This window comes from Halichoerus grypus, chromosome 6, assembly GCF_964656455.1.
Source record: "Halichoerus grypus chromosome 6, mHalGry1.hap1.1, whole genome shotgun sequence".
NCBI lineage: Eukaryota > Metazoa > Chordata > Mammalia > Carnivora > Phocidae > Halichoerus > Halichoerus grypus.
This window is the reverse complement of record NC_135717.1, coordinates 31,640,472-31,662,352: the sequence shown is the minus strand read 5'-3', so window position 1 is coordinate 31,662,352 and position 21,881 is coordinate 31,640,472. Positions and strand designations below refer to the sequence as shown.

The window sequence follows — 21,881 nt, the reverse complement described above, 5'->3', positions numbered from 1 at the left end:
TATAGGGCAACTAAGTACTCTGGGTGATCCTGGAGTGTGTCCTGGGTTTAAAACAAACTGAAAACAAACAAAAAATTCAGCTTGAAAGAACATTATTGGGGCAACTGGGAAATTTTATTATGGACCATATATTAAATAACAGTATGACTACATCATGTTAAATTTCCTGAATTTTGAAATTATGCTGCGTTGTATAAGAAAATAGCCTTGTCATCAGAACCACTTGCTGAAGTATTTTTTTTTTTTTAAGATTTCACTTATTTATCTGAGAGAGAGAGAGAGAATGAGAGAGAGAACATGAGAGGGGGGATGGTCAGAGGGAGAAGCAGACTCCCCGCCGAGCAGGGAGCCCGATGTGGGGGCTCGATCCTGGGACTCCAGGATCATGACCTGAGCCGAAGGCAGTCGCTTAACCAACTGAGCCACCCAGGCGCCCCTCGCTGAAGTATTTTGGAGTAAAGAGGTATGTGTCCAGAAACCCGTCCATATCATCTCTTAATGATAAAGAAAATGTACCCGTGCACATGCGTGAATATAGAAATATATATGACAAGTAAGTACGGGGAGAAAGTTGTGGTAGGCTATTAACAACTGGGGAATGTTCACTGTCCTCAAATAACTTTTCTATAGGTTGGAAACTATTCAAAATAAAGATTGGGGGGAAACGAAGAGGTCCCTGAATATGCAGTCGGCAGCAAAGCTTGGGAACACTGGAATGGTGTGGGAACGTGCTAGGGCAGGGCCTGGCGCACAGTAGGTGCTCTGTGAACAAAGGCAGTCCAGGCCTGGGCAGGGAAGGCAGTTAACAAAACTGTGTGGCTAGTGGGATAACCAAGCAACTAGTTGGCAAATGGAACAATCAGTCACTCATTCACTAGTCAACATCTTTCACTGAGCACCTACTATGTGCTGGGCCCTGGGCCGGGTGCTGGGCATTCCTGATTTGGGTAAGAGGGGCAGACAGGGAAACAGGTCATGGTAACGGAGGAAGGGGGGCAGCGCCAGCCTGGGCCTGCCATCTACCCCCCACCCAGGACCCCCAAATGCTACATGCAGGCCAGATGCATGACCGGGGGCTGTCCTGGGGGTTGCAGGCGGGGAGAGGATTCGCGGACAAGGGCAGGAAGACATGCAGAGACCCTGGGCCGTGGGCAGAAGCTGGGGCACCTGGGAGGCGGCGCTGGTTCAGCTCAAAGGGCTGTGCCATGTGATCCGGCTGCTGGGAGCATGCCAGGCGGGGTGAGGCGGCGCCAGGCGCCAGGCACGGGGCGGGCCGGCCTCCCCTGCTCCCTGGGGTCTTGTGGGCCCAGCTGGGGGCTGCGGGCCTGGCCCAGGAATGTAAGCCTGGGGATGTTTGAGAAAGCCGGAGCCAGGGGTTTCCGAGGGCAGCCCAGCGGGGCCTGCGCACAGATGGGGATGTGTGAGCGCTCCCCGGCGGGGCCCGGCCCGCATGGCCCCCGCCTGCCTCGGGCAGGGCATCTGGAACCAGTTAGGGCTCAGGGGCGGCCGGGCACAGTTACCTTGGCTGAGGCTGAGGCTCTGCTGGGGCAGCGGCCCAGGAGGATGGGGAGGCGGTGCTGGCCGGAGACCTGCAGCTCTTTGCTGGAAGGAGAGAGAGGGCCTGAGGCCTGGGTTGTACCATTTATTAATTTGTATTTGAGGCCTAGGATACATTTCGTTTGCCAGACCAAGAACTGCTCGTCCAGGTCCTGCCCCCAAAGGTCAAGGTTACTTCACTAGCCGTGTGACCTTGGGCGAGTTACTTTGTTTCCCTGCACCTTCCTTCCCACATCTGTGCAGTGGGGCTGTAGGGGGGTCTGGGGGGGGGGGTGCTGGGGGTTGGAGGTCAGTGCACAGCAGGGGCTCTGCTGATGTCTCCCTCACCCACCCCTCTCTTCTCGGGGGGAGGGGGCCCCCAGAGCTACAGAGAACCCCTCACCGGAGCGCCTGGCTCTGGCCACGCATGTCGAGGACCAGGCTGGCTTGAGAATCACAGGTGAGCCGTAGGGAAGAGCACATCTGTTCCTCTGCCCACAGCTTCTGGAACACGAGCTGAGGAAGGAGCAGGCTGTGAGGTGTGGGGAGTGAAGGGGCCCGGGGACCCTCCCAGGCCTCACTCTGCAGCTCCCCCCCGGCAGCCCGGATTGCACCCCACCAGACCCGCACCCCAGACATCAGCAAAGAATGAGCTCCCCCACATCTCCCCACCACCGGACCGAGGCTAGGAAAAGGGGGTTTAGAGGAGGTCAGGGAGAGCGGGAAATGGGCCTGCTGGGTCGTGGGGACAGTGACAAGGACTCGCTGCATGAGGGGTGACTGGGCCTCTGGGAATGGCCTCTCCTCACGGCAGAGTGGAGTGTGGGCAGGGCAGTGCTGGTAACCCGAAACAAGAGGTTGTGAATGAAGCTTCCAGAAGGTGTCCTGACTAGGCGACCTTGCACCAAGTGACAGTGACCAGGGCCTGGCCCCATTCAGGGGGCCACAGCAGATTGCCCTTCTCGGAGGTGGGAGGGCATCGTGGGAAAGGGCCCGGGTACCAGCCTGAGTCCCTTTTGCTGCCTCCTTGCTATGTGACCTTGGGCCGGTGACACGCACGCTCGCGTGTGACCCACAGACAGTGAAAAAGCATCTGCTCCACCAGGCACCACCCCGAGTGTGTTCACAGTGTGAACGCTCTCCATCCTCCCAAACCCCGTGTTATCGGGACAGTTATCAGCCCCATTTCGTGAGCAGACTGAGGGCGCAGAGAGGCTAAGGAATCTGCCCGAGGCCCCACAGACACACGAGTCAGAGCTGGGATCTGGCGTCCAGAGCTGGGATTCGTAAGAGCTAGGCCGCCTGCCCGTCGCGGGGTGTTAGGAGGAGGAACTGAATCAGGGCACAGAAAGCCCCCAGGTCGGCACTGAGCACGGAGCAGGGGCTCCACCAACAAAGGCTGGGCTTTGGCCCGAGTGGAAGAGCAGGAGGGCGGCGAGCACGCAGGGCAGGGAGCTGGAACCCGGGCCGTGCCCACAGCCCGCGGCCGGGACTACAGAGATGGCTCGGCAGACGCTGCGGACAGCTGTTAGCATCACCAACAGCCTCTACAAACTGTGAAGTGCCCGAGAGACACAGCGCAAGAGCATCTGTCCGTCATGCACATAGTAGGTCCCCAGCATGCTGGGGAACTGGATGGAGTGAACGGAATGAGCGGGGAGTCCAGCCTGGCCTGGGGGGCCCACCCACTCCTCACCTGGCTGGTCAAGGGCAGGCCCAGCCTCTGGAGAGCAGGGGCCGTGTGGCTGGCGTTCACCACCAGCTCCAGGGAGCCGTTCGTCGGCCAGGACACCAGGCCTGCCACGTCCACGCTGACGCCACCATCCCCTCCGTGGAGGGCCACGCTGGCCCGGGTCTGGGTCTCTAGGGGCAGAGAAGGGCAGAGGCTGCTGGGGACTCGGTTCACCTCCCTGTGCATGTGGGATCAACGCCAGGCAAGGCGTTCCCTTCTCTGAGCCCCTGGGGCTTCAATGGTCAGGCGGCGGGGTCCCCCTCGATGCTCCTGGCCTGGCCACTCCTCTTCCCAGGGTTGCTGTTGAGGTGACACCTCTGAGTGCCCACCTCAAGTACCTCCCGACCCTTCCTTCTCCCTCCCTGGGGACAGTCAGCCCCGTGAGGGCAGGGCCTTTAGTCTGTTCCCTGCTCTGTTCCCAGCACTTGGCACAGCTCCGGACACACCGCAGGGAGTGAGGAAACGGATGAATGAATACTTCTCTCCAGGTTTATCAAACATCTGAACAATATCAAATGATACTGACCTGCAGCCCACCTGGCCCAGGCTGGAGGTTCACTACCCATGCCGCCCACCGGGGAACCTCCAGGGCCCTGCCGCCCAGCCGGCCACACCTCCATGTGGCGGACAGGTAAAAACCCTCCAGGAAAGGTGATTCTAGGAGCTTTGTTCTTATTTTTGGACTTAAATCCCCCTTGCTACAGTAGGAAACAGTTCTCCAGGGTAAAGAGGTGAAGCCTAGCTTGTGTCAGAGGCCAGGTTCCCTGGGGGGTGGGGTGGGAGGAGGGGTACAGCTCACAGCTCCGGACTGTTTCACCCGGCCCAGCACCATCACCTGCCATCTGGGCCCATCGGGGCGGGTGGTGGTCTAAGCCTCGATTTCCTCATCAATAAAGAGGGCACAGCCTGCCCACCTTGAGTGACGTTGCCAAGGTGAATAGAGATAACACATCTGCGAACACCTACCCATCGGGCATACACATCCCAGGAAATGTTCTCCTTCCTTCCCTGAGCAGTGTTCAACCACATACACCTGCTGTGCGTGGGGCCCGAGGAGGAGGGGACACACATTGAAGGGGCCCCCCAGTCTTCATGCTTGGGGATGTTTCAGACTGTCAGGGACACCAAGAATGTTGGAAAGGGACACTAAGAAAATGCCCCCCAAGGGGTTGGGACAGCCAACCGTGGGCAGCAGTGTGGAAGTGAGACATCTCCCTGGCTGCAGGTGACCACACCGGACCTCTCAGGGCCAGGAACTGGGTCATCCTTTACCCACGCATCATTTACCCATCATGTCCCCAGTAAGCCCTTCCTCAGAGCAGTCTGTGAAGTCAGTCCCCCTGGCTGATCCAGGTTCCCACTCAGCCCTCAGGGGGCTGAAGGCCAAGGATGGAAAAGTTTGAGGCCAGGAGATGACCCTGGGATTCCCCCAGAGGTCCTGATCTCTGCATTCTACACAAGGGTCAGAGGGTGACTCTGGAGTCATACTGCCTGGATTCAGGTCCTGATCTCATTGTTCAATGGCTCTGTGGCCTGGGACAAGTGACTCAACCTCTCTGAGCTTCCATTCCTCCCCTGCAGGATGGGGACAGTTACTAACCCCTACCTCATAGATTCATGAATTCATTCAACAGATGTTTAATTGAATACCTACTATACTCCACTCTGCAAACAGGCAAAAATCATCCCTGTCCTTGTGGAGTGTACATTCTAGTGTGGGGTGGGCAGAAGACAGGTGATGAGAAATGGAGGTACCGAGTAAGTAAAGTCACATTATGTGTTAGAGCGACCAAGCCAGGAACAGGGATGGGGGGAGCCCGAGGGGTGTGGGGGTACCAATAAATAGGGTGGGAGGGGAAGGCCTCACTGAGAAGATGACGTTTGAAAAATATCTGAAGGCGGCGAGGGATTGAGGCAAGCAGATGTACAGGGGAACAGCATGTGCAAAGGTCCTGAGGCAGGAGCCAGCCTGATGTGTTTGAAGACTAGCAAGGAGTGAAATGAGCAGGGGCTAGAAGATGGGGTCAGAGAACTGAGGGTGTGGATCCCAGGATCCTGAGGGCTCAGAGGCCCCACTACAGGCTTTGACCTTCCCTTGGTGTGAATGGATGGCTGAGCAGATTCACTGAGCTCCTGTGTATGGAGAGCTTGCCTGGTATGCAGTAAGCCCTCCATCAACTCTGGCTCTCATTACCTTCCCGCTCCATTAGAGGTTAAACTGTTTATCCCTAAAAATTATGCTGAAGCCATAACCGCTAGTTCCTATGAATGTGACCTTATTCGGAAATGGGGTCCCTGCAGAGATCAGGTTGAGATGCGGCCTTGCTGAAGTAGGGAGGGCCCTAATCCAATGACTGGGGACCTTATAAGAAGAGAAGAGGGACAGACACAGAGGCAGAGATCAGAGGGATGCGGCCACAAGCCGAGGATCAGCTGGGGCCTCTGGGAGCTGGAAGAGGCAAGGAAGGATTCTCCCCATAGAGTCTTCGGCAGGAGCATGGCCCTGCAGACACCCGGCCTCCAGGACTGTTAGAGATTATACATCTTCGGCAAGCCTAGGCAAGGAATACAGGCTGCCCCGGGAATCAGACCTTCAAGGGCAAGGATGTTCCGAGACTGGTGAGCAGGCTCCAGGGTGGAGGGAGCTAGCCCTCCGGTCCGGGGGCCGTGCGCTGGGCGCCTTACCATGTGTCTGCAGCTTGGCACTCAGGCGGGCCTTGCCCGGGAGCCCGGCCTGTAACAGGCTCACGCTGTTGTGCTCACTCCAGGCAGCGAGCTGCAGGTGCCCAGCACGGCGGTAACAGCTCACGGAGTAGTTCAGGGAGGTGGGCCCTGCCGAGATGCGTCCAGAATGCTCAAAGCTGGAGCCGCTGCTGGGAACGTCCACAGAGGCCTGGAATGACACGCGGACAGACCCACAGTGCTGCGGTGGGGGGGGCGGGGGGGAGCCGAGACCCCGTTGCAGGAGCCAGTTTAAGGAAGAACAAGGTTACATGCGCTGTGTTGCTGGGTGGGGCGTGCTGGCCCCAGAGTGGCTGCCTATAGCTATGGGGTTTCCATCTGGGGTGGGGAGAAAGTTCTGGAATGAGAGAAGGGTGGCACACCGTTGTGAATGGACTAAGCGCCTTGGAACTTTAAACACTTTAAAATACTTAAAATGGTAATTCTTCTATGTATTATACCACAATAAAAAAGTTGGCAAAATTTATACGTAACTTTGGAAGATTTTCGACAGGGCATGAGCTCTCTAAGTCCCCCGGCAGCCCACCCAACCCATTTCAGCTCTCCGCCTGGTCCCCGAAGGCTTTGCGTTTGCGACCTCTGCACCCCATCCGGGCACGCGGCATAAAGCCCCCCGCTGCGTGACGTCAGCCGCTTTGTAAAAGCAGGAAGAGTTGCCCCGGCCTTCAGTGATGCTGGCTGAGCACCTACTATGTGCCGGGCCCGGTTCTGCACCCAGAGATGCAGTCCTGCACGAAACACAGGCATGCAGAGCGCGTGCAGCCCGAACGCCGGCTGTGGGAGACGAGACCAGGACGAGGCAGAAGGCATCGCGGGCCCGGTGATGGGAAGATGATGGAAAAGAGAAAGCGATCAGGGAGGGTGTGAGATTTTAAGAAATACCCAGGCGTAGGTATATACGTCTCTGTCCCCACTTCCTGCTCATACTTGGTCTGTGATCCCCGTTCCTGACACAGAGCTCCCACCCTTGCGAGCTCCCCAGTGAGTGGGGGAGAGGAGCATCTTACACGGAGCTCCTAAATCCCTTAGAATTTCCTGGGCGAGACAAGCTCTTTTGTTCTACTGAGGTGACTCTCGGTGGGCTCCCCAGAAAGACCAAGCCCTGGTGAGAAATTGGAGCCTTCAGCCCCGGCCCCCATCCTCAGGGAGGGGAGGAGGGGCTGCAGAGTGAGTTAACGATCCATCATGCTCATGGGATGAAGCCTCCATGAAAATCCCTCAACTGTGGGGCTCCGGGGCTCTGGGGTGGGCTGAACACATCCACGTGCAGGGAAGGGGGCACCGGCAAATTGGTTGCGGGTGGGTTGGCGGGGGTAGTCCCCATCCAGCTGGTCCCAGAAGTGCTCTGAGCGGCAGAGGAGAAACAAGGGCATCTTTACAGAGGGTCCCAGGGGGTGAGCTCAGAGAGGGGACAGGACCAGATCTCTGCACGAGGCTTTCTGGGGCCAGGCTGGTGTCTGAGGAACTCAAATGGATGTGGAGGGGCTCTGGGTAGAGACCCAAGGAGGCAGGGGTGGAAGGCGGGGGCCCAGCTAGGTGGCTGGACCCCAGGTGTGACCTCAGGTGGCCTGGAGCAGGTGACAAAGCTGGAGATGGGGAGAAGGGGTCGGGCTCCGGGTTCATCCGGGAGGGTGCACCAGCATCTGCGGAAGGCGGGGTCTGGTGTGTGTGAGTGAAACAGGGATGGAGGACGACACCGAGGGTTTTGCCTGTGCTGCTGGGGGGGGATGAGGGGAAATGGGAGGGGCAGGGGGCGGGGTTGGGCAAGCCGGGTGCCCACCAGGCCCCAAGTGGGGATACACAAGCAGATGGATCTGCAGGTCTGGGGTCCAGGGGAGGGAGCAATGGGGAGCTTCACTGAATGGATGGCACCCAAGTGAGCCACTGGCGCAGCCCGTCCAGGGAGAGAGCGTGTGGAGAAGGCTTAAAAGGGGGTCGAGGACAAGCACTGGGTCCGCAGGGAGGCTTTGGAAAAGGAGAATGTGCAACCATCCCAGGGGCGTGGTTGGGCTAGGGAAAGGAGCGAAAGGAGCGTTATCCCCAGTTTCCAGAGGAGGAGACTGAGGCTCCGAGGAGGCCTGAACCTTATTCCACCACCCCCTTGACTCCACCATCCTTCCAAGAATGTTTGTTGAATGCATGCACGCACGCACGCACGGATTTCCATTACCACTGGCGCTCGCCGAGGCTGACCTGCAGGCCCAGCTTGTCCTCCACCCACAGCGTCCGCAGCGCGGGGATGTTGTGCTCGAGGGTGTAGTCCAGGGAGATGTGCTCTGGCTGCCGAGTGAACGTCAGCTCCTCGGACACCTGCCGGCGTGGACGACTGAGACCCGGGCCTTGGGCTGGGCTGTCCCCACAACCCCCAAGACCCCCCAGCTCCCGGAGGCCCCACTCGCAGAACTGCACACCTGTCTGCCGTCCAGTGCGACCCGCAGGGAGCGTCTGTAGCCGGGTCCATGGCTCTCGGTGGCCAGCTCCAGCAGCACCCGGGCGGGGAGGCTCGCGGGGCTGGGCTGGGCCGGGCCGTGTGTGAGCAACATCTCCGCCTCCTGCCGGCTCTGCAGAGCAGTAAGAGAAACAAGAACTCAGTGCCTGGGAGGTGGCCAGGCTCGCCCACAGAGGGGAACATAAACCGCTCAGAATGAAATCAAGCCTCCTGTCTCCCCCTCCCTGTTGCCGACCGCACCGTAGAAAAACAGGAGAATTTCCAGCAAATGCAGTGAGTGCATTTGGGATGCCTGATAGAAAGTAAGCGGCAAGCACAAAGTTCACTGGGAGGAGCCCAGGAAAAGAACCTCAGAAAGAGAGTCTTCGGCGAGGTACAGGGAGGGACCCACAGAATGTTTGAGAAGGACACGCCTTGCAGGTTGGGAGACAGCAGGAAGGAAAAACACCTGGCCCTGAGACAAATAAAAACTCCCGAGACATTCAGATGATGCTCACAGAATGACGTGCAGAATGACTTGCAAGGTTGCTCCGCACACTTAAGTGATGGTTAGTGACTCTCCCAGGGAGCTCTGGGAAGGCCAGCGAGTTCACATGAAATCAAGCAGGCAGAGCTGAACCTACACACACCCTCTGATCTAGCGATTCCACTCGGTGCGTGTTCATTCAAACACATGCAAGCGTGCTTGAGGCAGCGCTATTTGTAAGAGGCAAAAACCGGACACTTACGTCCCTAAGAATTGAAAGCAGGGTCTTGAGAAGGTATCTGCATGACCGTGCTCATAGAAGCGCTACTCACAATAGCCAAAGGGAGGAAGCAACCTGAGCATCGGCTGACGGATGATGGTATTACTCAGCCTTAAGAAGGAAGGACATTCTGACACCTGCTACAACATGGATGAACCTTGAGGACATGACACTCAGCGAAAGAAGCCAGTCACAAAAAGATCCTGTGTGATTTCACCTGTAGGAGGTACCTTGAGTAGTCAAACCCAAAGAGACAGAAGGTAGAAGGGGGGTTGCCAGGGGCTGGGGGGAGCAGGGAATGGGCAGTTACTGGGTCATGGGGATAGAGTTTCAGTTTTGCAATGTGAAGAGAGTCCCAGAGATGGATGGTGGGGAGGGTTGCACAAGAACGTGAATATTCAGAAGACTAATGAACTCTATACTTACAAATGGTTAAGACGGTAAATTAAAAAAAAAAAAATTTTTAGGTATTTATTTGTCAGAGAGAGAGCGCACAAGCAGGGGGAGTGGGAGAGGGAGAAGCAGGCTTCCCGCTGAGCAGGGAGCCCTATGCGGGGCTCGATCCCAAGACCTGATCATGACCCGAGCCGAAGGCAGACACTTAACTGACGGCGCCACCCAGGCATCCCGAGATGGTAAATTTTATATTTTACCACAATAAAAATTTTTAAAACAAAATAAAAACAGGTACATGATTAATTCATAAGATGTACAGTAAAAGGATGACACCACCCAAAAGCTAATTGGTAGAACAGACAGAGGATTTATAATATACGCGCACTGTGGAATACTATACAGCAATGAGGTATGATTGGCAACAAGCCATGCAACCTCACAAACATAATGGGTTGTTGTTTTAAGATGTACTTCTTTGTTTGAGGGGAGGAAGGAGGAGGAGAGGGAGAGAAAGTCTTAAGCAGACTCCACGCTGAGCGTAGAGCCCGACGCGAGGCTCGATCTCACCATCCCGAGATCACGACCTGAGCTGAAACCAAGAGTCAGAGGCTTAACCGACTGAGCCCCCCAGGCGCCCCACACAATGTTTATTTGTGTTTAATTTTAATTTGTGTTTAATAAATTTGTGTTTAATTAATGTTTGACAAGAGGAGGGAGCTGTGAAAAGGAACACGCTGTGTGCTTCTACGGACGTGACAGTCAAGAACGTGCGTGCATGGGGACTCCTGGGCCTGGCTGGTGAGTGGAAGGGGGCCAGAGCGGGGCTTCTAGGGTTCTGGTCACATTCCGTGCCTTGAGGTAGGTGGTGTTTGGTTTGCGAAAATTTCACCAAGCTGAGCATTTTTCATCTCTGCACCCTCCTTATAGTATTTATGCTGCACTTCGATAAAACTTTTTTTTAAGCAAACAAGCAAGAGAAAAGCGGGGGGCCGAGGGGCTTCTTCTTGGAAGCCTCATTCTCCACGTATGGGTCCTGAGGCTCCCATCTCCCGGGGCCTCTTTGGAGCTAGGCGAGTGCCCGGTGCTTCTCCTCGGGCCTCAGCACCCCTTCCCTGGCCACCCCAGGCACCCCGACGCCCATGCCCTCACCTCTGTAGCCTTGAGGATGAGCAGCCCTTGCAGTGTACTGTTGTCGACGGCGACCAGAACCCAGGCGTCCGCAGCCACAGAGTTCACGGCCACGGTCCCGGAGCTGTTGACTCGGCCCGGGACCCCCAGGGCCTGGAGGGGTTTAAAGAGACACGAAAGCAGGGCTCTTGACCAGGACAGGGTTCAAAATGGGCATCAGGGGTCCCATGGCCTCTCCCTTGAACTGTCCACCCAATGGGGCGTGAATGTCTTTCTAGGAGAGGGTTTGTGACTTTGATCACTCTCTCAAAGTGCCCGAGGGCCCCCTGTCGGTAGCTCTCCGCTATTTGCTGAACTTCCCCTCCTGCCTCCCCGCCCTCCCCGAATCCCCAGGGATCCGATTTTGGCAGCCAGGAGAACCCGGTCTTGTGAACCAACCTGCCCAAGAGTCTCGAAACCAGGGGAGCTGGAAATCCTCCCCCTTCTTGGCTCTCCCCCTCCCCGGGCAAACCCAGACATCTGCTCCCAACACACACGGGAACCCTCCAGAAAACTGACAGCAAGGCTGGTACACAGAGCATCTTTTGGCTCCTCACCTTAGCGCCTGGCAGAAGGAGCACCCTGCTCCCCCACCCCCTCTCTCAAACCCCCATACCCCAACTTCCACCCAGTCCTCTCTCTCAGCCTCTACAAAGGATCCTGAATCTGAGTACCCTCCCACCTCATGTGCTTTTCATAAAACAGGAGTCAGTGAACGATGGCCCACGGGCCAAATCCAGCCCACCACCTGCTGTGATAAAGCTTTATTGGAACACAGTCACGCCCATTTGTGTATATATTGTTTATATGGTGTTTCGGGCTATAACCACGGGGCTGAGTAGTTACAACAGAGGCTGCACGGTCTGCAAAGCTGAAGATCTTTACTCTCTGGACTTTTAGAGAAATGGTTTGCTGACCCTGGTCCTAGCAAACGCCCTTGCCTCTCTGGCTCTGCCTCAGGGCCTTTGCACTGGCCCTGCCTAGAAGGCTCTTTCCCTAGATTTCCACACGGCTCCTCCTTCCTCTCCTTCAAGTCTCTGCTCAAATGTCATCTTGTCTCTAGGGACAATCTTGATCGACTTATAAAAAATTGCAGTATCTGTCCTGTCGTTCATCCCCCATTCCCACTTTCTGCCTCCCCGTAGTCCTTATCACTAGGTAACAGAGTCTGCCCTTCACTGATGTATGCCGGGGATTGCCTGTCTCCCCCAGGCAGGCATTTACCTCTGCTTGGTTCATGGCTGTATTTCCAGGGCACAGAGTGGGCTCAATAAGTATTTGATGAGTCCCTTCCTCTGGGGTTCAGTCAATCCCCCTTGTTTCTCCAGTGGTCGAAAAGAAGGCCCCTGCCCTGCCCCCTCGAGACCCTGAGGCCCACTCCCCCCCCACACCGAAGTGCCACCTACCTGCAGGGCCTCGCAGGAGCTCTGGGCGAGCACCTGCCACCGTAGCCCACGGTCCAGGAGCAGCTCACCACTGCCCTGCAGCTCACAGGCCCCCACCTGCAGCTCCAGACCCAGCCGGTGCCCGGCCTCCCACCCAAGCTGGACAGTCAGCAAGGCCTCCGGGGGGACGGCCCGCAATGCGGGCAGCGCGTGACTTAGCTTCACTCGGAGTGTGGCCTCGGACTGGTGCACGGCCGCCGCCAAGGTCAGGGAGGCGGTCTGGCCGGCCCATGCGAGGGCCCCGGATGCCTCTGCTTCCCCACCTGCGGCCTGCAGGGAGCCAATGAGCTCTGTCCCTGCTGGGAGGCCCAGGCCCTGCCAGACCAGAGGGGGTTCAGAGAGAGGTCCCAGGTCAGGAGCGAACCCGATTCTCCATCAGCCACCCTCTAATCCCTCCAGCCCCCAGCCCCCCAATCTGTGCTTCCCTTGCTCCCCCCACCCCATGCAGATAACAACAAAACAGCAGTAATCACAAAACACAACTATCCAGTGTAGAAACTCAGTACCCCCACAGCCTCATGCTAAGTGCTCTGCAGGAACCACCTCTCTTCAGCCTGTTCCCAGCCCTGAGCTGGGTAGTCACTGTCCCCACGTGACAGATGGGGATACTGAGGCTCAAAGAGGCAAAGCGCATGCCCAGGGTACCAGGGGGTACCAGCAGAGCTGAGGTCTGTACCTGATCTATCTGTGCCTCTAATCTAGGCCGTCCAATAGGATAGTCGCTAACGACGTGGGGCTGTTGCGATTTAAATTAAAAGGAAGTAAAAGGAGAAACTCAGTTTCTCGGTTGCACTGGTGAGCACCATGCTCAGTAGCTACATGTGGTTACTGGCTATCGTCCTGGACGCAAAGGAAGAACTTTTCCTTCATCCTAGAGCTCGAGTCGGTGGGCCTCCCATGATGCTTTACGCTCTCACGGCTCAGTCGGGTCATTTAATAGTGGCAGGGCATCTGCGAGTGCTCGGGATGCCGAGGGGACCAGACCCTATCCCTACCCCCAGGAAGCTCCATCGGGAGGGGGAGAGACAAGGGGACAGGCAGGGTGCCTGTCCCCCTCAGATGAGGACGCCAGTCCTGTCTGACTCAGTGTCCCCCTTTCTTGAGACTTGGGTTCCCCTCCCCCAAACATCACAGGACACTTCTCAGACCATCTCTTGGCCCGGATAAAGCCCAGGCTGTGGTCTCATAACCAACACGTGCCTGTCCCCACCCTCAGAAGAGGTGAGTGCCCCTCATTGCCTTTCTGCACTCAGAATTTCCCTGAAAAGACAAATTCATAAATTCCAAGTCTGTGGTCCTTCTGTTGCACAGCGCTGAGTGACCCTTAGCTCTCTCGGCCTCGATTTTCCCGTCCGCCAAACGGGAATACGAGACTAGAGAGGAACCGAGTGTTGGAGAGAGGATCTGGGAAATAGCAACTGGGGTCTCGGGAAGCGCCTGGAGGAGGGAGCCAGCCAGGCCCAGGCCGCACACTGGCAGGGGCTCTGGAGGCCCCTCCGGCTGCCCTGCTGGCTGCCATACCCACCTCCAGCAGCGGGCAGCCGGGCTTGCTGGCCAGTGTCCATGCGCTCTGGTTCCCGGGGCGCTGCTCCAGCGTGCCCTGCAGCCGGCATGGCCCCAGCTGGACGGCCAGGGAGCTGCGGGCGGCAGGGCGGGGCCGGACGGCCAGGCTGATGGCGCTGCTGGGTGGCAGGCCCAGGCGGCCCAGCGGGGGCAGGGAGTGGGCCAGGCGCCCGATGACCGAGGTTTGGGGCCCACAGGTGCGGGCCAACTGCAGGTGGGCATCCCCACGGTCACTGCGGAGGCCCGTGGCCAGACTGACCTCGCAGGGGCCCCAGCTCAGGCTGCCTTCGGAGTGCAGGGCCTGCGGAATGCCCGTCACCTGGAATATGGAGAAGTGGCTGGATTTAAGGGCAGCTTCAGAAGCCAAGGTCGGGGAGCTGGGGACGGGCCTGGCTGGGAAGAGGGTGGTGTCACCCTATGGCCTCAACTCCACTGGCACCTCCCTCTGCGAAGTGGCCGATACCCTGGGTACCCCACTGACAGTCGTGGGCTCCAGTTCTGGCTCCAACACTGACTCTATCTTTCTGAACCTGCAACCTCAGTTTATCCATCTGGGAAATGGGGGTTGATCACAGCAACCTGTCACTGGGAGATGTCAATGAGCTAATACTTGGGACTTGCTGGCCAGAGCCAGGCACCCGGAAAGCACCGGCTATTGGAAATTCAGCATCGATATCAACGATCGTTGGTTGGAGGGCAGAGAGCCTAAGTAACTTGTCCCACGGGGGCTGACGACACGCCCCACATGGAGGCACCAACCCAAGATGGGAATGAGAGGGGAGGGATGGGGTTAATTCCACTCTGATCTCCCAACTTCCCTGGGCCCCAGACCCTGGGACTAGGGACACAAGCAGCCCCTTCCTAGAGGGGGTGAGGATTTGGGGAGCATGTCTGAGAAGCCTCAGCATACAGTGCTCACAAAAGTCAGCTGTTACTTCTTAATGTTCTCCTGATTACTCCCAGACCCTGAATCCTGGGGGCAGGATTAGCAAGATCAGGAGAAAAGAATCAACTTGAGCCCCAGAAAGGAAGACAACCAAGGGGGCCCCTTTGTGAAAAGGGAGAAAACTAAGTTCGGGTTCCATTTTTGGCTCAAAGCTTTGTAGTCGATGCATCCCCCAAAGTCAGGATGGAAGTTTCTCATGCTGAGTGCAGAGCTGGGTATACAGTAAGAAGTTAATAATATAGAGGGGGCGGGAGCCCTGCCAGGCCCCTGCACTGCCGGGCGGGGAGGGGGCTTACCTCCAGCAGAGGACAGCGATTCACCAGGGACAGGGTCCAGTTGATGTGAGTGGTGTTGACCTCAGCACCAATATCCCCACGAGCGGTCAGGGTGCACTGGCCCAGGGCCACCTCCAGCCTGGCCCTGGGGGGTTCGTGCCCCCCCACAGACAGCTGGATGTGGTTGTCGGGGGCAACCCCCAGAGCCTGAAGGGGGGGCCATGCGTGCTGGAGGCTGGCATCCAGATGGGTATGGCGGTGGCCGCAGGCTGTGTGGACGTGGGCCCGGGCGAACGTGTCCCCAGAAGATACCTGAGCTGCCAGGCTGGCCGTGCGGGTGTGGACCAGGAGGGAGCCATTCAAGGACAACACAGCCAGATTCTGCCCCCGAGAAAGGCACGGTGAGGCCGAGCAGGTGTCCCTACAACACCCCACCAAGTAGTGGTTCACTCTCTACCTGGCCTGGGTGGTCAAGGGAGCCCCCAACCGCTGGGCCACCCACAAACCCAGTGAACAAACTCTAGTCCTGCCCATGTGCTTCTCTCTGAAGAGCTGAAAATGGCGACAAGTCACGTGTCCTCTCAGAGCATTTCAGGGTCCCTGATGTCCCCCTCCCCATAGGCCTGGATTTGCTGAGCTGCTCTAGAACTGAGGAACGCCTTGATTTCTAGCTCTTTCCCAGCATTCCAGACCACAGCTATGTGAGGGAAGGGCTATCCATTCACCGCTCCCGTCCCAACCGTTCTCCAGTTACTCTTTCTAGCAAGCCCCTCCCCCAAGTGTGTGCCATGCCTGCAGCTGCCAATTCCACGTGCCCTGACTCTTCAATCTGATGGGGGGGGGGGAGGCAGCCCCTCTGTCCAGCCCGTTGAAACCCTTTCAGTCCTGACCCTCCTATTCTCTTAGTTAACCCTCCCACCATTTAGGCCCCAGTGTGACCCAGCTCCTGTGGGGGACGCTAGCACACGGCCAGGCTAGGGTGGCGGGCCTCAGGAGCAGAACACCTCTGTCCTCCTCCTCCAGGCAGTCCTCTGGGCTACGTCCCCCTCCACTGCCATCAGGCCACAGAGCTCAGCCAGGCCAGGCCTGCAACCAGCTGCCCACTCAGTTGCCTGCAGAGCAGCACTGACAAGGTCTGCAGGCAGCCCTGTGGTTGCCCCATGCCTAGTGCACCCCGGGTCCAGGAGCCACAGGACCTGCCAGAGCTCAGGGAGGTCTCCCTGTCACGATCTGCCTGTGATAGAGAGGAACCACTGTTCACTTGTGCCCCGGCCCAGGAGAGCTTGGAGCTACCTACGCTGGACCACCATCTGCCACCACTGTCCCACCTATAACAGAGACCCATGTACCTCGAGAGGCTGCCTGGCGAAGTCCCCCCAGCACAGCCCTGACAGCTGGTCAGGCGAGGCGTCTCTAGCACAGCTGACCTGCGGAGACCAGCAGGGCGGGGAGGGGGGCCTGCTGACGGCCACTCTGGGGAACGTAGCAACGGGAGGCCTCTTCCCCCAACCTAGAGCCCACATGGAGCGCACACATCCGGCTCAACCCCACCTCCCTTTGTGGAAAATAACCCCCCAAAGAGAAGTCCAGAAGCCCGAGCGCTAACCCACAGCATCCTCATTAAACCGAGGGAACCAGAGCTCACGTCCTCACGGGGCCTGCGTGTGCCAGGTTCTAACTGGTTCTAGGAACTGTTAGCAGTCGCTTTTTGCAGATTAGGACACTGAGGCACAGAAAGAGTAAGCACCTTGCCCGAAGTCACGCAACCGGTCAGTGAGGAGGTGAGGTAGCCTGGCTGCAGCACGCGGGGTGCCCGAATCGCTCGGCCCACCTCCCACACACTGCGGAGGGTGCGGCCGGCCGAGCGCCAGCGCACACGGGGCTTCCTGCTTTTCATTCTGGAGACTAACGCAAGAGTCAGCTGCGCTCGCCCTCCCTTCCTTCTGCAGTGTTGGAAGTTCCTCCAGGGGAGGTACCCAGAGGACGAGCGGACGGCCAGGGTGTGGCCAGTTTTAACTTTACTAGGTGGGGGGGTGATAGGACAGGTGGAGGAGAAGACGAGTGGACAGAAGAAAGAGGACGAGATACAGGCAGGATGGCAAGGATGGAAGGGACGGTGGATGGAAGGGAGAGTGGGAAGTTGGGAGGGAAGATGGGGGCTCAGGGGAGGGGCCAACGTGGCAGGGGAGGGGCCAGGCTGGGTGGGAGGGGTCTAGCCGGGACGGGCGGCAGGGGCGCAGTGGCAGGAGCCGCTGGGTGGGGTGACCCCCACCCGTGAAGTTGGAGAGACAGAGGCAGCTGGGGTGCACTCACGGGGTGGGTCACTCACCCTGAGCCGCGCGGGCACGGTGCCCAGCAGCGCCGAGAGGCCATGGTGCAGCTCCAGGGTCAGCCCGTGGTGGCCGCGCTGTCGCCTCGCCTCCAGGGCCACGCGGAGCTGCTCGCTGTCCACGCTCGCCGTCAGCCCGGCCGCCACGCGGTGTCCCGTGCTCTGGGCAGAAGCGAAGCTGTGGGTGTCCCTCGGACCCGCTACTCCCCCCGCCCCGCCCCGGGGCCCCGTGGCCAGCCCCCCACCCACCCCCCCTACCTGGAAGTGACCTTGGCTGTCCACGGAGAAGGGGAGGCCCCAGCGCCTGAGGCTGGGCACCGTGTGGGCCAGGCTGGCGCGGAGCCTGCCGCCCCCGGCGCCGGGGGCCGGGCAGTCCAGGCCGAGGGCAGCGTCCAGCTGACCCCACGCACTCCGCAGTGCCAGGCTCCCCGAGAGGTTGGAAGCCCCGTGGGTGTGTGACAAGAGCATCTCTGCCTCCGAGGGGAGTCCTGGGAGCAAAGGGAACCACGGAGATGGCTGAGCCTAGTCTGCACTCCATGGGAGCCCTAAGCGGGCAGGGGGTGGGCGGCTGTGAGCCCACCTTCTCTCTGCAGGGTCGGCAGGCCTTGAGGCAAACTCTGGCCTCTCAGGTCCCACTTCCCCCAATATACCTGAGCGAAGCATATGAAAGTGTCAACATGAAACCATTTCCGATCCTCAGCAGTGATGATTTCACCAGGTACCACACTCACGAGTGAGAAGGTCAGGTGTCCCCTTCTCATTTCTAAGCCCCCCAGGGACAGGGACTGGCTCTCACAGAGCAGGAGGGGAATGGGGCGGGGGGCGGGGGTCTGATCTTTCGCTCTCCCCTAGCTGCTGCACCTTTGGGCCCCTCCAGGCCTTACTGAAATGTCCCTAAGAAGCTGGGTGTCCTATTTCCTATCTGTGGTACAGTAGCATATGGTGGAGGCCCCACTAGACCAGCTTCCAAGACTGAGAAGCTGGAGGGGAGGTGGTGTGGTGGGGGGCCCTGGGGGAGGGGGTGGCAGCAGGGGCTCTCTGCCACTGGGTTTGGAAGCATGTCAATACTCAGGAACTACGACTATCTCTGTATTGTGTGTTCTGGATGAAGAACAGACGCCGGCAGGGGAAGGAAATAGAGCTGGAAGCTGGAGGCTCCTTTCTCTCCCCCCTCCCTTGGCTTCAGGAACTGGGAGCCCTTGGGGAGGAAGGCATGCGGCCCTGTCCGCCCCTCCTACCTGCCTCACTCAAGGTGCTGATGTTGTGGCTCAGGCTGCCTGAGAGCTGGCCGTGCCCAGGGCCCCAGGTGCAGACCCCGCCCAGAGCCAGGCTGGCCGTGTGGGCTCGGAGGCGGGCCTGGCCCCCGAGGCTCCCTGGCTGGGCCTGCAGTCGCCCTCTCAGCCAAAGCTCTCTTGGCAAGGCCTGGCTGCTCTTCTGGGGAAGGATGCCGGTCACACTGTGCACGCTGGTGCTGTTCCCTGCCTTCTCATGCTTGTCCCGCAGGAGGAAGCCCAGCACAGCTGAGTCAGCAGTGATCCTGATGGTTCCTGCAGAGGATGGCAGAGAAGGTGTCCAGAGCAGGGGGTCAGCCCAGGGGACTGGGCTGCTCTGGGCAGGAGGGAAAAGGATCCTGGGGTAGGAAGCTCCTAGATCCATGATGTAATTCTAACTCTTGTCAGGGTGTGGGGCACATCTGGGAAATGGACCAAATTAAACCAGCTCCCTCCCAGGATGCTCTGAGGACCAAGCAAGCTAATTCACAAACAAAAGGGCTTGGGGCGGGGGGGGGGCAGGGGGGAAGCAGCATGCCTAACAAGGGGTGTCCGTTAATACCGGTGCTCAATTCCTGCTCAAGAGAGTCACAGACCATAGTGATAGAATGGCCCCATTATACAGATAACAAAACTGAGACCCAGGAAGACTTGAGGGATCCAACCTGGAATTCTAGGGACAGAAATATTGCTCAGAGGTCTCATCCATCCAGAGAAGAAGATTCTACACATTTGGGCGAATCCATGCCCATATATAACTCATGCAATAGGGAAATTCTCGCTCGTATCAGAACCGTTTCAATCTCCTGCCCTGACCAGTTTCTTTCAGAGCCTCAGTGTGGTCCAACTGCCCTTATACCTCCCCTCCTATCATTCAAAGGTTGGACTCGTGGGTTACCACCTCCATGAAGGAGGCCCTTGTGCACCCCTGGGCTGCTTTAAACCCCCTTGTTCTGTGCTTCCAGACAAAGAACTCATGCAAATCTCAATCACAGAGTACAGAGCACTTTCCACACGGATAGAGTTTCTCGCAGAATCTTGCGATCATCTTTTTACAAATTCCTTACATTGTAGGGCCCTATGTCACCATATCCTCTAAGATACTAACCAGTTAATCATGGATAACCAGAGTAAGATTTCACTAGACTATTAAGAAGCGAAAATGATAGGGCGCCTGGGTGGCTCAGTTGGTTAAGCGTGTGCCTTCGGCTTAGGTCATGATCCCAGGGTCCTGGGATCGAGCCCCGCATCGGGCTCCCTGCTCAGCGGGAAGCCTGCTTCTCCCTCTCCCACTCCCCCTGCTTGTGTTCCCTCTCTCACTGTGTCTCTCTCTGTCAAATAAATAAATAAAATCTTTAAAAAAAAAAGAAGCAAAAATGAAATATTGTTGGATGGGACAACATAGAGTCCAGGAATAGACCCACACACATGGTTGATTGATATTTGACAAAGGTACAAAGATAATTCAGCAGAGAAAGGATGGTCTTTGTAATAAATGTGCTGAAATGATTGAAAATCCACAAGTAAAAAAATGAACTTGATCTTTACCCAATCATACACCCAAATTAATTCAAAATTAACCACAAGCCCAAATTTAATAATCTAAAACCATAAAACTTCCAAGACGTGGCCTCAGATTTAGTAAATAGAGATGTCTTATATGACGGCAAAAGCGTTATTCATTAAAAAAATAATCAATTGGACTTGATCAAAATTTAAAAGCTCCGCTGTTCAAAAGACTCCAGTGAAAGAATATAAAGCCACAGATTGGGAGAAGATATTTTCAAAACACACATCTTACAAAGGACTTGTGTAAATAATTCCCAAATTCAGTTTGGGAATTCAAGAAAACAACTCAATTTTTTAAGTGGGGAAATGTTTGAAGAGACACTTTGCTCAGGAAAATTTAAAAGTAGTATATAAGCCTCTGAAAAGATGTTCAACATAATTTGTCCTGAGGAAAACACAAATTTAAACCAAAATGGGATTCAATTATAAATCACAACTGAAAACACCGAAATCAAAAATCGACAACACCAATTGCTAGCAAGGATGCAGCGCAACAAGGATTCTCACCACGCTGGTGGGAATGTGAAATGGTCTGGCAGTTTCCTGTAGATTTCAACATATATTTGCTGTACAATCCCGCAATTCCGCTCCTAGGTATTTACTCAAGAGAAATGAAATCATAGACTCCCACAAAAACCTGTAGGCTAATCATTACAGCAGCTTTATTCATAACTGGAAAATACTGAAAACCACCCAAATGTCCTTCAACTGTGAGTGGATAATTTGCAGTATCTCCACACCACGGAATACTACTCAGCAATAAAAAGGAATAAACTATGGATATGTGTCACAACTTGGATGCGTGTCGACCACATTATGTTGGGCAAAAGATACCACACTCAAAAGTTTACATACTGTATGTTCCCATTGATGTCACATTATAGAAAAGCCAAAACTATGGGGATGGACAACAGCTCAGTGGTTGCCAGGGATGAGAGTGGGAGAGAGACTGACTACAGTGGGTGGCAAGAAGAGACTTTGGGGGGAGATGATACAGATGGAACTGTATCAAGACCGTGTTGGTAGCTACACAACTGTATGAGTTTATCAGAACATAAAGGGTTTTTTCCTATATGTAAATTACACTCCAAGAAATTATACCTCAATCATTGCCTTCAAAAATGAAGTAATATGTGTTATGTGTTAAAGGATGAAAGAGAGACCATCAGTGTAACTCAAAGTAAAGTTGACAAGAAGAGTTCTCTGTGACATTTTTTTATTTGAATGGGCTTAAATTTTTTTTTTTAGAGTTTTTATTTGACAGAGAGAGAGAGAGAGAGAGTATAGCAGGGGGAGTGGCAGGCAGAGGGAGAGGGAAAGGTAGGCTCCCTGCTCGTGGGGCTCGATCCCAGAACCCCGGGATCATGACCTGAGCCAAAGGCAGACACTTAACCATCTGAGCCACCCAGGCGCCCCAGGTTTAATTTTTTCAAACCTTTGTTATTTTATCATGAAATTTGGTTTGGGCACATTTTAGCCAATTTGGGAGTAGGAGGGTTGGTGCTAATGTTACTACCAGACCAGAGAATGGCATCCACCTCTTGGGGGAAGAGCAGAGTCTTTAGGTTCTGAAACACTGGGCCCTGGACAGATGTCCAGCTAGGGTGCTGGGGTCAAGGATGCGTGGGCAAAGGGTCCCTTTTTGTGTAATCCTGGCTTTGGGAACATTGTTAATGTTTCACATAATCAAAAAACAAATACATAAAATCAGTAAG

At 56.3% G+C, this 21,881-nt stretch overlaps 2 protein-coding genes across 2 annotated transcripts in view; both read right to left on the bottom strand.

Moving 5' to 3' along the window:
- The window catches only part of LOC118528540 (uncharacterized), a 148,496-nt gene that overhangs the window by 43,551 nt on the left and 83,064 nt on the right, over window positions 1–21,881 (bottom strand). The window contains exons 39-46 of the mRNA XM_078074038.1: window positions 18,565–18,873; window positions 17,585–17,814; window positions 17,327–17,488; window positions 16,347–16,424; window positions 5,954–6,161; window positions 3,233–3,399; window positions 1,940–2,052; window positions 1,521–1,602 (exon numbers count right to left, since the gene is read on the bottom strand). Of these exons, the coding sequence (XP_077930164.1) occupies window positions 1,521–1,602; window positions 1,940–2,052; window positions 3,233–3,399; window positions 5,954–6,161; window positions 16,347–16,424; window positions 17,327–17,488; window positions 17,585–17,814; window positions 18,565–18,873 (1,349 nt within the window). The remainder of the gene's footprint in view (window positions 1–1,520; window positions 1,603–1,939; window positions 2,053–3,232; window positions 3,400–5,953; window positions 6,162–16,346; window positions 16,425–17,326; window positions 17,489–17,584; window positions 17,815–18,564; window positions 18,874–21,881) is intronic.
- On the bottom strand, window positions 8,177–16,055 carry LOC144382028 (uncharacterized). The gene is made up of 7 exons (XM_078073996.1): window positions 16,038–16,055; window positions 15,019–15,378; window positions 13,739–14,095; window positions 12,175–12,528; window positions 10,751–10,882; window positions 8,422–8,571; window positions 8,177–8,320 (listed from the first exon to the last, which is right to left on the bottom strand). Exons 1-7 carry the CDS (start codon window positions 16,053–16,055, stop codon window positions 8,177–8,179), a joined length of 1,515 nt encoding a protein of 504 aa, XP_077930122.1.